Source organism: Sorghum bicolor, chromosome 1, assembly GCF_000003195.3.
Source record: "Sorghum bicolor cultivar BTx623 chromosome 1, Sorghum_bicolor_NCBIv3, whole genome shotgun sequence".
Lineage (NCBI taxonomy): Eukaryota > Viridiplantae > Streptophyta > Magnoliopsida > Poales > Poaceae > Sorghum > Sorghum bicolor.
In genome coordinates, this window is record NC_012870.2 from 21,859,159 (window position 1) to 21,873,365 (window position 14,207).

General features: G+C 39.8%; 1 protein-coding gene across 1 annotated transcript; it reads left to right on the top strand.

Moving 5' to 3' along the window:
- LOC8070517 (two-component response regulator EHD1) lies at positions 920-7,647 on the top strand. Its single transcript, XM_002464475.2, has 6 exons — positions 920-1,120; positions 2,988-3,098; positions 3,430-3,582; positions 6,243-6,635; positions 6,764-6,840; positions 7,226-7,647. Exons 2-6 carry the CDS (start codon positions 2,993-2,995, stop codon positions 7,538-7,540), a joined length of 1,044 nt encoding a protein of 347 aa, XP_002464520.2. The 5' UTR covers positions 920-1,120; positions 2,988-2,992; the 3' UTR covers positions 7,541-7,647.

Below are 14,207 nucleotides of genomic sequence, written 5' to 3' on the forward strand. Positions count from 1 at the left end.
GCGGCCTCCAACAGCTCCCTCTGGTGGCGGCAGCCACTTTAGTGCACCATGTCACCCACGGGGGCGAGCTAAAGGAGACTTAGAATAAAACTAAACTCCTTAAATCCCACTAGATCTATAAGACTTTAATTAAGAAGATCGTCTCTCCGTATCTGACATGCATGCATTACCACGTAGAAATGCAGCATAATATAGATTCTGTGGTGGTTTTCAAAAAAAAAATATAGATTCTGTGGTGGATACATACTCCACTACCAGCCGGGGGCGCAAGCGCTTTGGCTTATTAGTAGCTTTTGAATTTCCCGTCGTCGATGACCAACGTCGCCGTCGCTGGTGTCGCATTTCGTTCACATGGCCGTGTAAAAGCGCGGCGCACGGGTAGGCGTGTACGCTTCGTTGTCGATGTAGCTAGAGGACAGCTAGCAACTGTGGATCGGAACGGATATATTGGACGTACGCAGCCAAGCATATAGGCTTGCTGTAGCTGCAAAGCGTCCATTATTCCTCGCCCACATGAAAAGTTAGGTGCAGCTAGCTGATGATGGAAACTTTTACTGCAAAGTAAAGCGTATACGTCCATGATCCCATATACTAGTTAACAGTTGGGAGTAGGCGATGGGAGATAGCACCGGGTATAGAGATATATGCTCGCTCGTCGACAACGACGCGCGGTGACCGCGCGCGTGCATTTTGCCGGCCACCACACAGCACCTCACGTTAGGGTGTGGAGGAGGTGAACTCCACTTGGCGACGGCGGATCGAGTTAATTTAGTCTGCCTCCAGCAGCTGTCAAATTGATTCCTCTCGACCCTAGCTTTTTCCCTCAGCCAGAGCCTGATGAACCGAGACGATATATACTCCTCTCGCTCAGTTCTCTCTTAGCTATATTATATTCTTTCCTTCTCTATACCACATGCATGCCCCGGCCGCGATCTCCCTGTATCATGCATGTTGGAGCAGAAGCACATATTTTTGCTAGCCGGATACTGTATTATTTCACATCTTCAAGTGTTATTTATTGCATATATTGGAGCACCAGCTAACTTGGAGACCATCAATATATCCGGGTGTGTGATCACTGCATCGCGGATATATATACATATAGCTCCATAGCCGTGCAGTAAGTGCTTTATTCAATATCGCATGTGAAATATACTATGATGTGCGAACTTATATATGCTAAGTGCTTTCAACACACAGCTAGCGCTCGATCATGTTGAGGTGCTATATTTGCATGGACATGGCTAGCTTTGGTTTAAGTTGTCAGTTCTCCTGCTAACTTGCTCTCAGGCATCCGCAATTTAAATTTGTGTATTAAGCTTCATCAATCATATTTTTGCAAATTTGCATTGGGATGCTAGGTTAGAGATAAGTTGATGGTTGTGAAAACTCAATAGTAATATACACTGATTCAAATCGGTAGATAGCTACACTAGAGAGGAAAAGGTCTGCAGGCGATATAAAGATAGTTAATAATTTGGCTCAAATTTGTAGATCCACATTTTTTTGACATTTGTAGATCCACATTGAAAATTAGTACTCCCTCCAGTGTGAAAATAGTTGATATTTTGGACAATGATTCATTCTCTAAAACATATTTTCTTTGACTACTATTTTCTATCAGAATACAAATTAATATCCTAACCATTTACTTAAGACAAGTGTACATATGATCATCAAGTTTCTAAATTAAATATGTTAAAAACTCTTTTGTTACCAAAGTTTTAAAATATTAACTGAAATATTGTCCAAAATGTCAAGTATTTGCAAACCAAAGAAAGAAAGTTTTTTGTCGTACAAAGTCCGACGGAAACAAATTTTATACGAAAAGGCCATTTTAATTTACTACCATGAAAATCCACTTGGTCCACTAGGCTTAGTTTACTACTACAAAATGTTTTGAATTGATCCAATCGAACCCAAACATAGTCTTTTTTTTGTTTCTAATAACATCTATAAAAAGAGTTTTTAAGTTCAGTTGTTCTAGGCCAATGCTAGAAATGGTGCCCTAACATAGTCACAGGTTTAGCATCTAACACTAAATTAGTCCATAGAGATACAGAATTGCATGGAAGTAATTACAAAAAAATCTTGGTCTATTTTTCTAATATATTACATGATAGTGCAAGTTTTATTACTCAAAAGTCAACTTGTATGCACAGAAATTAAAAAAAAAGAAAGATCTCATTTGGGACCAGATTGGATCAATTGAAATCTTTTTTTCTTGGAAAGTTTAAATTTACTCTATTTTTTCAAGAGGTTAAGTGGACAAATTAAAGTTGATTGTTCGGGGGAGTAAAATGGACTTCTTCCATGTACATGAAACTGTAGCTCTTCATGAGTTCGGTTCGGTCTATAGTTACATATATATAGTTGCATTGATAAAATTCTGTTTGAAGTTATTATCTTGATCCACAAATCTGGACTACAACAAATTTTGTATTATATTTCTAACTTGCAATGTCAAGTTGGACTTCTTTCTGTCGTGGTTCATTCAAGAACCCCTAGATGACATGGAATGATATAAAACTAAGAATGAAACATGGAATAATAATATATGTGATATATTACTAATTAACTGAATGATTGACATGATGTATTTAATTAAGTCCAAGTTGGATGTAATAAGGGCAGCTCCGGCAGTGTTAAAACAGCTAGCTCATAGAATAAGAGAGAATGATATGTTAGCTCTTCATGAAGAGCTAAGCTCATACATTTTCCTATGGTTCATGTGTCTATGCTTACACATTTTTTCTATACTAGCATGATGTTATGTTACTCCATTTTTATATTTTTTTAATGTTTATATAAATGAGCTAGCAACTTAATTAACCCTATGATTGAGAGTGCCCTAAAAACAATGTACAGGTAGTTTTCTAGTAGTATTGGATTGAAGGGTAAATATATATGCTTGTATATCTATGTGGCCTATAGCTAACATGGAGTAAAATTGCTCTCTCTCTCTCTCTCTCTCTCTTGATAATCAGGTCGAATGGACCGGGAGCTGTGGCCTTCTGGGCTAAGGGTCCTGGTTATTGATAACAATTCTTCATATTTGTCAGTTATGGAAGAACTACTTATCAAGTGCAGCTACAAAGGTAATTCATTAGAGACGATATTATATGTGTATCCGAAAACATGATGGATAAAGCTTTATTACCATTAACGCATATTATTATTATATTTTTAAAACCCAACTGCATGTAAGACCATGCGGTCTCCAATCGTACATCTCCTAGTTATAGAATATTTATACAATATACAAGAGATAATGTTAACTGGTCAACGATATTCTCTGTATGCTTGAACTATTCATACAGAAACTTATTAGGTCAACGACGCGTTCAATGTAAAATGATTCTTTCAGTTCAGTACAACACATATTCGTATTATACTTTCTGACATAGTTTAGTCCCCAATCACATCCAGTTACGTCATATAAGGACGTCAGGGAAGCAATGTCCTTCATCTATGGAAACATACAGATTGTTGATCTCATAATTAGCGATGTGTGCTTTCCAACTGAAGACAGTTTACTTATTCTGCAAGAAGTTACCACAAAGTTTGACATCCCCACCGTGAGTAAGTTTATCTAGCTCTCTATCCTTTACTCTTTCCGTCTTAAAATATCCCGACAATATAATTTTAGGATCAAATAAAGAAGTCTGGCAAAAAAAAACTAATAACCCGCTCATAACTAGTTAGTTTGGTTATTAGCTTGCTCCCGCCTCTTACTAATTAGTTAGTTTGGTGTTAGCTTGCTTAATTTCTAGCAACGCCGTGGCAGTTTGGAAAAAAAAAGAACATGCATGTCACTGTTTTTGCTACATGATGTTTAAAAGTGAAGGACCAGAAACAATGGCCAGAAGGGGTGGGATGAATAGGGCCTCAAAAATTTTCTGATAAAAATGACGTGGAGGCCTATATCTTGATACCACGAATCTCACAAATACAACTAGCCAAAAACATGTAATCACAAGTCCTTATAAAGTAGGTTCAGAAGATACGTAAGCAAACAAAGATCAAAACGAGCAAACTTGGAAACCAATAGCAAAAATTGTTTCAGCCAGTTTTTTTAGAACATAGCTCTGAGAAGAAGAAAAGTCAAAACCTGATCGAATGACCTCAAACATCATGAAATTTTATGGAGAACTTTGTAACGCCGTAGAGGATATCTCAACAAAAAATCAGCTCAAACAGAGCAATTTGAAAAAACCAACCTAGACTGGTTTGTGAAACCAGCAGAATCCTCCCTAAGAAAAATTTAAAATAATTTCAAATAAGCTCTGAAAATTCAGAAACTTAGCACATACCTTGACTAACCCACTTAGAATCTATCCCCATGAGATCAACTACAAAAGATGAACACTTGAACATAAATTTCAAATTGTGGTCTTGTGTCAAGAATCCCCCAAATCATGATTTCTAGGTGCTCGTGGGTAATCAGTAGTCACTTTGCAAGGTCCCTCAGCACCTAAAGATCAATCACAAACAACCCAAAACCTTCCGATAAAAGATGTCTAAGAAAATCACCAAAAGAGACTTAAAAAGTCAAGTTTTGGGAAGGAAACTTACAAGATGAGAGCTGGGCTTGAAGCCATGGTTTGAACAAGTTCTAAGAGTCCCAAAACACTCCAAATTGAGGCTGCAACATAGCCAAACCAGTAGATTGAAAAACACTAAAAATGACTATGAAAATCACTGAAAAAGGAAAAATTGGAGGAGGGATTGACTCGAGATTTCAACCAAGAACTTGATTAAACAACCATGAAATCTTCTTTACAAGACCAGGTGTATCCTCCTCCCTTCATCCTCCCACTAGAGATGGAAAACTAGAGCAAGAGGTGCTTATCTCTCTCTACTTCTAATCTCCTGCACAAGAAGCATTTGGCTAGTCTAAAGGAAGAGGTGGCTGTCTTGGGCAGCTTCTATCCTTATTTATAGGGCTCTTACATAATTCCAAGAGTGCTCCTAGGTTCAGGCATGAACCACTTAGCCACAAGGACAAAATGGTCGAAATTGATTTCCATACGTACATTGGGTGGGCACGAGTCCTTCATGAAGTCGCTTTGCCTCAACGCAAGCTCTTCGATGACGCTAGAGATCCTCCCCCAAATTTTGAGGCCCAAATTTGGCAAACTTGCTTCGCGTGGTTTTCAGGCCCAAACTACCAAACCCACTTGGAATTGTGTAGCCGCTACACCTTCTTCACGATGTCATTATGTGTCGTCTTTGAACGACTAATCACCTAGTGCCCGCACGTCCGCTTTGACTTTGTCTTATCGCCGTCTTGACTTCAGTCAACACCGTCTCGACTTCAGTCAACACCTTCTCCATCACCATCGCATGTACACTTGCTTGTGGATGTGTCTAGGTGCTAGCCATCCACGGTCTGTCCTCTAGCCCTAGGTCTCTCAGTCCAAGCCTTTGTGTCTACCCTTCAGCTAGTGCTCCTGGTCTATCACACACAGACTCCTCGCTTGACCTTCTCCATTGCCATCGATCGTCTCATGCTCAACACCTGCATATCACATTACCAAGAGACATGTTGCACACACACACACACACAACTCTCATAAAAACTTAACCAAAGTTCTGATCACCTCATTGACAGTCACTCATCACTCACACATGATCACATATCAACCATGTGTTCGCAAAAAAAAACATGCGTAAAAGGTGTTTAATTAAAAGGCAAGCACATATGTGAGGTTGAGCAATATAATTCATAATACCTTATAATTTGGGAGAATTTTTAAACCTTTAATACCTTGTATTTTAGGATAGAGGGAGTACTCTCCATTCTCTATAGAAAGTTTCTTAAATTTGTCAGATTGATTCATTAGGTTTTATTCTGCTTGCATGATGGTTTTACTGTTTCTGATTTTGCTTGTCACATCTCCCGTGACTAAGTTTATCTAGATCTCTATTACTTATTCTCAGTTACACATAGAAACTTTCTCAAATATTTATCAGATAGATGCATTAGTTTTATTTGATTTTGTATGACGGTTTTTTTTATTTTGCTTGCCATGACCTCTTGATGGCCCACGGGTCTATGATTTCCTAAGTAGTACAACTACTTGCATCTATCTGATATGGGTTAGCTATTAGCTATTCCAGTTGAGTTTAGAAGTATGTACCTTTCTCATTTATAGCCATGTTAACCAGTAATGTTTTCAAACGGTGATACGAGCTATGTGTTCACTAAGCTTTTCATATTATATGTCCATGTTAACCAGTAATGTCTTCCAACGGTGATGCGAGCATAGTTATGAAGTACATCACCAGTGGGGCTTCCGATTTCCTGATAAAGCCTGTGAGAATTGAAGTGCTGAAGAACATATGGCAGCATGTGTTCCGGAAGCAGCTGATCGGGGAGAACAGAAGCTGCAGCAACAGTGCTCAACACCTCGATCAGGTTTCATATCCACCAACCATAGCTCCTGCTTCTACATGTGCCACAAGAACCACAGGAATAATCACTGAAGCAGCCACGGCGACACTGGAGAGCGCGACAAGAGAGACGACTAACGGGACGGTCACAGATATACAGGATCTGAGGAAGTCAAGGCTCAGCTGGACCACACAGCTGCACCGCCAATTCATTGCTGCTGTGAATTCCCTGGGGGAAAGTGAGTAGTGATCAACCACATTTCCTTAGCTTTAAGCATGTTCGTATATATATATTAATAAAGTACGTGTTTAATTTTCTTTGTGTTTAATTATATATATTGGTTATATATACAATATTGGTTTACAGAGGCAGTTCCAAAGAAGATACTGGAGACAATGAAGGTTAAACATTTGACAAGAGAACAAGTTGCAAGCCACTTGCAGGTAATTAATTAGTATATTCTGATATATACTTATGTTCTTGTGCAAGGCCTACTGGCATGCATGCCAGACGAATATGCATGTCTCCTATTTAGGTTAAACATTGGACAAGAGAACAAGTTGCATGATAGATATCTCCATCATTAAAAGTCCATGATTATGTTAATGTTTCTTTTTTTTGCAAAGGCATGATTATTAATGTTGACTTAAACTAATATACAAAAATACAATTATTTTGCATGCATGTGCTAATAACCTAGCTCAAATAATTCGTTCAAGAACTGCATATGATGGATCATTTCATTTTGTAATACTCCTGTAATATAATTATGTTGTTTGTGGATATACTGATGAACCATAAAAATTCTACTTCAAAAAACTGATGCAGAAATACAGGCTTCACCTAAGGAAATTGAATCAAACATTGCACAAGGATGACACACCTTCACCATCAAGCCATCCCAATGAATCAAACATTCTCCGAACCGAATTCAATAGTTCTTTGAATTCAACGTATTTTGATCAAGATGGATGCTTGGAGATCACAGAGTACTCTTTGCCCAAGGATGACATCTCAAGTGGTTCAGACTGTATGCTGGGAGAACGAAACAACTACTCACCTCAAGGCTTCCAGGATTTCAGATGGGATTCAGAGAAACAGGGATCTGAAACGACATATTTATGGAATTTCGAGGCAGAGTGATTCTATCACTATAAACATGCATCATACCACCAAACATAACTAGGTAATGATGTGCACTTATATGCCATGTCCTGAATAATGACAGCTTATATATGTCTAGAGTATTACGTCCTGTAGGCTGTACTGAACCTCATTGTGTATGTGTTGCCTACTTGAGAATAATACTGGAGCGAACAAGAACTACTTTACTACTATATAGCCAGACCTACTTAATTTGTAATTATGTAATTATGCACTTATAATTCCCTACAGGAAACAACTAAGATATGTATGTTTCTGGCTTTTCTATAAGCATGTAATAGGTATTACTGTTTCAGTTGTTTTACTTTTTATTTTGTTCTTTTTATAAGAGAGCTCGGCTGCTTGATTCTACATGTGAAGGGCAGTAAATTCTGTATCCACAAGAAAAAAAATATGGACCAATTCCTCTCTTTAAGGGATGGTACCGATGCATATCTGTGGTTGTCTCAAAAGACAAATTGGCACCAATAGTTTCCATGCTAGGCTGACCGGCACATGAGCAAGAACTGAAGAAGAATGTGCAAGAAATCAAGTGTCGCCTAGACAATATTGTGGAAGTGTTATATTGTGTATTTTCTTCTTTTTCTTTTTTTTTGTCTCTCTAATGTTAGTCTAGGTAATGGTGTTTGTCAATCTAATTGTGTCGCGACGCGACAATAGTTCCAAATTTTAAATCTTTGCAAACCCTCGGAAGCCCTAACTTCTAACAATCAGCTTCTTGATGATCAATGTGGACCCTACTAATCTCCCGAGGTACATCTCTCTTCGCTCTCTTACTGCAATGGTTACGCTCGTTAGCGAAGTGAGTATCCCTCAACCCTAATCTCGACGACATATTTCCCCAAAGCAAGCAAGCTAATCCCACGAGAATCTCTAGTCAACTCAAGTCAAACTAACTAGCTTACCCGGACCAAGATCCCAAGAAATCGACTAGAATACAATCTTCAACCTCAATAGGTGCTAATCTATACTCCCAACAAGAATGCCCAACATCAGTCCTCAATTTCTCACCTTAATCAAAGAAATCAGCTCTTTTAATTTGATGCCTCCTCAGACTGTCTGGAGTTGCCTCCTACCGTTGTGAAGAACATGTCAGACCCAAGTTGACTAGTAAACATGGAGGAGTCAGCAAGGTTGTGACGGACCGTCCGATCCATCCTGCCGGACTATCTGACAAGACACTAAAGCAGCAAGCATGAAATCAGTTGAATTATCCTCTCCTCTCTCCTTGTGGCTCCACATGTCAGCACAAGATGGAGCCTGACACACACCAGATTAGTCGCCCTTGGCTCCTCACTCTCCCACTCTCATCCCTCCCTCGCCCCTCTCACTAGAAAATGAAGAACAAGCAAGAAAGAAAGAAAGAAATGGAGAACAAATCAAAGACAAGATCAAGCTTACTTGGAGAAAAATGAGGGCGATTGTCACACCAATTTTAAGGATAAAATGGGTGCCTAAATCTTATGTGTGCCCAAAGATTAGTCACAGACATAAGTTGACAAATTACAAAAGTACCATCATGAGTGTTTATTACATCATAATAATAAATATCACATAGTCTTTACATAAGCATAGCATAATAAGTAAAGATAACTCTCTCGTGGTAGCTCCATCATAGGGACGTAAATAGGTTGACCCCAAGCTTAGTAATCCTCAGGGTACTAGTCATAACCATTGTCATCTGTTACCCATCCGACATATTTATCTAAATAATAAAAATAAACAAGCATAACTACATCTCATACTTAACAAGATAACATGGGGTTATATTAAGCTTAAAAGGATGGCAATGTTTATTGTGGTTCATATTTAATAAGTTACAATTTTAGCATTAAGTAGCTTTAAGTTATGCTTAAGCTATAATTAAACCACATGATCATAAACATGAATAATAGCCATCATTAGAATTAACATCATTAATAATGTCATCATCAAATGAGCAACTATTCCGTCAGTTTTCTGGGCCACTCGTGACCATGAGCATGGTTGTTATAATAGATTTACACTCTACAGAGGTTGAACACTTTCAACGTGAGCTATGATTTACCCTTTCGCCTAAGGTAGCTAATCTCTTGACCCATTACCAAGGAAGGTCGGTAGGATTCACTATAAAGTCTTTCAAAGATTTCCCTAATAAATTAGTAGCCACTAGGTTTCCAATTAGTAAGCAGATGTAGAGCTCCCTTTGAAATGGCACATTCCGTGCAGGATATACACATAAAGATAGAGGTTGCACTATACTTGACTCGTCAAGCCCCTATTGCATCCTTTCGAGTAACCACTAACAAGCTAGAAAAGGTTCCTCTACTGAGATAAAACAAGAGTCATGTGGCACTACCAATTGTACTATATGTCTCAGATTTTGTCAATAGATAATTCCTTAGAGAGGGCCAAGAGCATCTTGTACAAAAGCCAATTGCTCCCTCGCCCTATGGTCCAGTTGCTCAAAGAAAGTCTTGCCATTCATTCCATAGAATTTGTAATCATCATTTAGATCATGTATAGTTAAATTGAGTGCTAGCAAACTACCCATATGCAGGTATCATCCATCGATAATCAAGGTACAAGGTGAAATGTCCTTGTTTGGTTTTGGTAATTGAGTGACAACTTAGGTGGACTAATAGTGTTTATGTGAGATATACATGAGATTAGTCCACATGTGAATATGTGATGATGGAGCAGCTCATTGCATATGAGACATGATATGGAGTCATGTGACCAAGGTGGAGAAGATCAAGATGAGGCTTGGCTTGATGGACCGGTTGCAAGACTGAAGGGCAAGTAAGAGGCTTTGAAGCGAGGGACCGCATGTGACGGTGAAGCTTGAGCAAGACTTGGTGTCGATGGACCGAGGCAACGGTGAAAAGCAAGTGATGTCAAGATCGATGAACCAATACGGTCACGTGATGATATAAAGTGGTCATATCATTTGGTGATTGGTTGGTGCATGTGTTGCATCAACCTTGGAGGAGATAGAATGGAATGCGCAAGGCAAAGGTATAACCTAGGGCATTTTCATTTCACTGGTCATAGGTGTGTAGAAAAGTTGATGACAGGATTTAGGATAGATGGCCATACTATTAAGAGGAGCAAACTTGTTTACATATAGGTCATCTAGTGCCACTTGGGCGATCTAACTTTGCATACATGTTAGGATCGAGTGGTGTGGCAAGTTTGAGAAGCTAACTCCTTTGGGAAAATGTTTGTGAAATGCTAACATGCATGCACATTGGTGGTGTACACTTGGTGATCTTAGCACATTTGCAAAGGCAGTGGCGCTCGTGGAAATGAAGTACTCATTTTCAATTTCACCGGAGAAAGATTTCGGAGAAGTCACGGGAGTGTTTTCACTAGAAAACACTCACCAGACGCTGGTTGCGGAGGCGTCAGATGCTAGCCCAGTGTCCGGTGTGTGCTGGTTGAGTAGCGCAGTTCTGAGCGGCACGTCCGACGAGTTCACGTTGGACACTGGCTAGACACTATTGAGCATCCTATGCTGAGTGACATCGATAGGGATATGAGCGAGGGTTTCGAGCGGTGTGCACGTTGGACGTTGGCTACACCTGATGGCACTCCGTTAGATGCGTTTGACGCATCTCTGAGAGGTTTTGAACCTCATTGATGAGCATCCGGTGTGGATCATTGGAGCGTCTGATGCCACTATGTTAGGTGCACGTGTGAATTAGCTGTTAATAGAAACAGTTAAGTTCAAATGGCTAGTGACAAATGTCAGCTCGGTGAGCGTCAGACGCTAGGCTACCACGTCCAGCGCCCACACATTTTGCCCAGTAAAGGGGGCAACGGCTAGTTTAGCCATTGAGACTATAAATAGACGTGGTGGCCACCTTTGTCTAGTTGCTAATCACACTAAGGCCTTGGTGGCTTATGTGGTGGTGCTTGGGAGCCCTCTAACTCAAATATGATTGATAGTGATCATTTTATTGTGTGAGTTAGCGATTATAGTGTGATTGTATTCAGAGATTACATCGAGTGGCACTAGGTGTTCGTGTTGCAAGCCGATGGCACTTACTCTTGGAGGTTATCACCTCCTAGATGGCTTGGTGGCTTGTGACTCTGTTCAAGCACACAAGGAGATTATGCATTACTCCAAAGAAGAGATTGTGAGGGGTACGGTGCTCAATCTGTGGATATCGTGAAGAGCAACTCTAGTAGAGAGAGATGTGAATGGCGACAAGTGGTCCGGCCAGGTCAAGTGCTAGAGCCTATAGTAAGCACTCTATGTGGGAGAGTGTGACTTGTGGGTCACCACTAGCAAGAGGACCGGCGGCAACCTTGGAACTTGTCTCAACAAAGACTTAGCTTGGTGGCAACCAAGTGAACCTTGGGAGAAAATCATCGTGTCAACATTGTTCTTCTTGTTGGTTTGCAAGTCCCTAACACAAGCTTATATTTACATTCATATACTTATGCTTGTGGAGTTGTTGGGTAATTATTTAGCTTGTGTAGCTTGCTAGTTACCTTCTTGCTTGTGTAGCTAGAAGTAGTTTCCTTGCGTGGCTAATTTGGTTTGTGTAACCTTGTTAGTCACATTGCTTAGTTTATGTAGCTAAGTAAATTGCGCTCTCCAATTTGGCATTAGTTGCCTTGTTATTGAGCTTTCTAGTGAGCTTAGGAGCATTGTGCTTTTGCTTACTAGTTGTGTAGGAGCTCCCCCCGTTTGCAAAGTACTAGTGGCATAGTTTGTGTGACCTTGCTTCTAAAATTGGTTAGTTGAGCTCTTGTTAAGGTAGCATCTTGTTTGCTTGTTTAGGTTCTCTACTTCTTTTACAAGATGCTAGAGAACTTAGATAGAGGAGTGTAGTCTTGGCTAGACCGATAGTCTTATTTCCACACTTATTTCGGTTAGCTGGCACGATAAGTTTTAGAAAGGACTATTCACCCTCTCCCTCTAGTCCACCATCTCCACCCTTCACAAGATAACAATAACTAGGAGGTCCTTAAGGGTATCATATTAGACACATGCACATGACTAGATAACTAAATGGTGAATAGGACAAAAAGATTCCATGCTATACTTGTCATGCTCAAAGGGTTCATGCTGACCTGGGTTGTTAAAGAAGTACTCCTGGTCACCTGCGAATTGCTCACCATCTGAACGTGACAACCATAACAACATACAAGCATCTAGAGACAATTATACAAAGCAAATAAACCTATGATTATAATAATACACCAACAATATAAAACAAGATGGAAGATATATAAAATGAATTTGTGTCTCACTATAAATACACAGACGCGAAGATCACGAAAATCAGACCTAAAACATAAAAGTTATAAATTAAACAAGATTTCCTATAACAGTTTAATAGAATAAATCTAGACACAAATTATATTAGTTGAAAATAATCTTAACTGTGTCATAAACATGTAGATCATGTAACTACAAACCTAACGCAACTTGAACAGATCAAATCGGATCTAAAATGGATGAAATATGATGAAAAGGGCTCTGGATGGCAAAATTATGAATAAGACGAACTATTTTCGTATTAGAATAAATCAAAATTCATCATTCTGAATCTGGCCAAGGCTGTGGACCTAATTACAAAGAAATTACGGGTCCCTTTAGCAATTTAGCCATACAAAGGGGTGTAGACAAATCTGATTTGGATGGACCAGATTAGAACGGAGGAGAGAGTGCCCGGCCGCTGAAACAGTAGCAACGCGGTAGCAGACACGGCTAGTAGCGAGAAGATGTCACTGGTACACATGAAATTGGCCTTAGAGACCACGATTCATCTCAAAATTTGCACAAGATGAAAGAGAAGGGAAATGGGGATTCTCACCACAGATGAAAAATGAAGGTGAGATGGATCGGAGACAGCTCGCAGCTTGGTACAGCAGATAGCGAGCCCCTGCATGGTCTGGCAACATCGCATAAGCAACCGAGAGAAAAAAAAAGACAATAAAAATGGCAAGTGAAGATCACTACCCCTTGGATAAACTCAGAAGCGGTTCGGAGACGATGGTGAGGCAACAGAATGGGGATGACGACGACAGCGGTTTGCTCTGCTAGGGTTAGAGCGATGCTATGAGCTCGGTGGAGGCGGTGGTGGCTCATAGATGGAAATAAGAGTGCAAAGTGGGACGGTGGCTCTTATAGAGCAGCTCGGCATGAAAACTGCATCTAACTACAAAGAAAATTGGAGCAGGGTGTCGGATATGCATTATAGGATTCGAGGCGAGTCTGACATGACACTGACAAGCAGGTCCAGCACGTCAGAGAGCCAAGGTGGGAGAGTAGAGGTGGCGCACATCCACGGAGCTTGGAGCACGATTGGGCCAGCCTAAGAAGGGAGAGAGGGAAGGCAAGTGGGCCTATGCAAGAGAGGGGAGGCTGACGCCAAACTAGGCTAGCAGGCCAAGTGGGCCAAAGCCGAGAGGAGGAGGTAAAAGAAACTTCTTTTTTCTTTTTCTTTTTAGAGTTTTACAAATCTAATTTCAAAAGTATTTGAAAACCTTTTTCTCATTTGGTCAAAACCAATCATCACAAAAATAAAAATGTAGCAGCATGAATGCATCAATATGTATCTATCCTTATAGTTGATTTTGAATTCATGAAATTTTTTATTTTCATATGTTCAATGCTCACATAAATGCATACTTAAATTAATTTCATCTA

Excerpts from the sequence above, each read along its gene's own strand:
- LOC8070517 (XM_002464475.2), top strand. The coding sequence starts at position 2,993 with ATGGACCGGGAGCTGTGGCCTTCTGGGCTAAGGGTCCTGGTTATTGAT. Across the intron at positions 3,099-3,429 it reads TATCAAGTGCAGCTACAAAG|TTACGTCATATAAGGACGTC; the intron begins GTAATTCATTAG and ends AATCACATCCAG. Across the intron at positions 6,636-6,763 it reads TGTGAATTCCCTGGGGGAAA|AGGCAGTTCCAAAGAAGATA; the intron begins GTGAGTAGTGAT and ends ATTGGTTTACAG.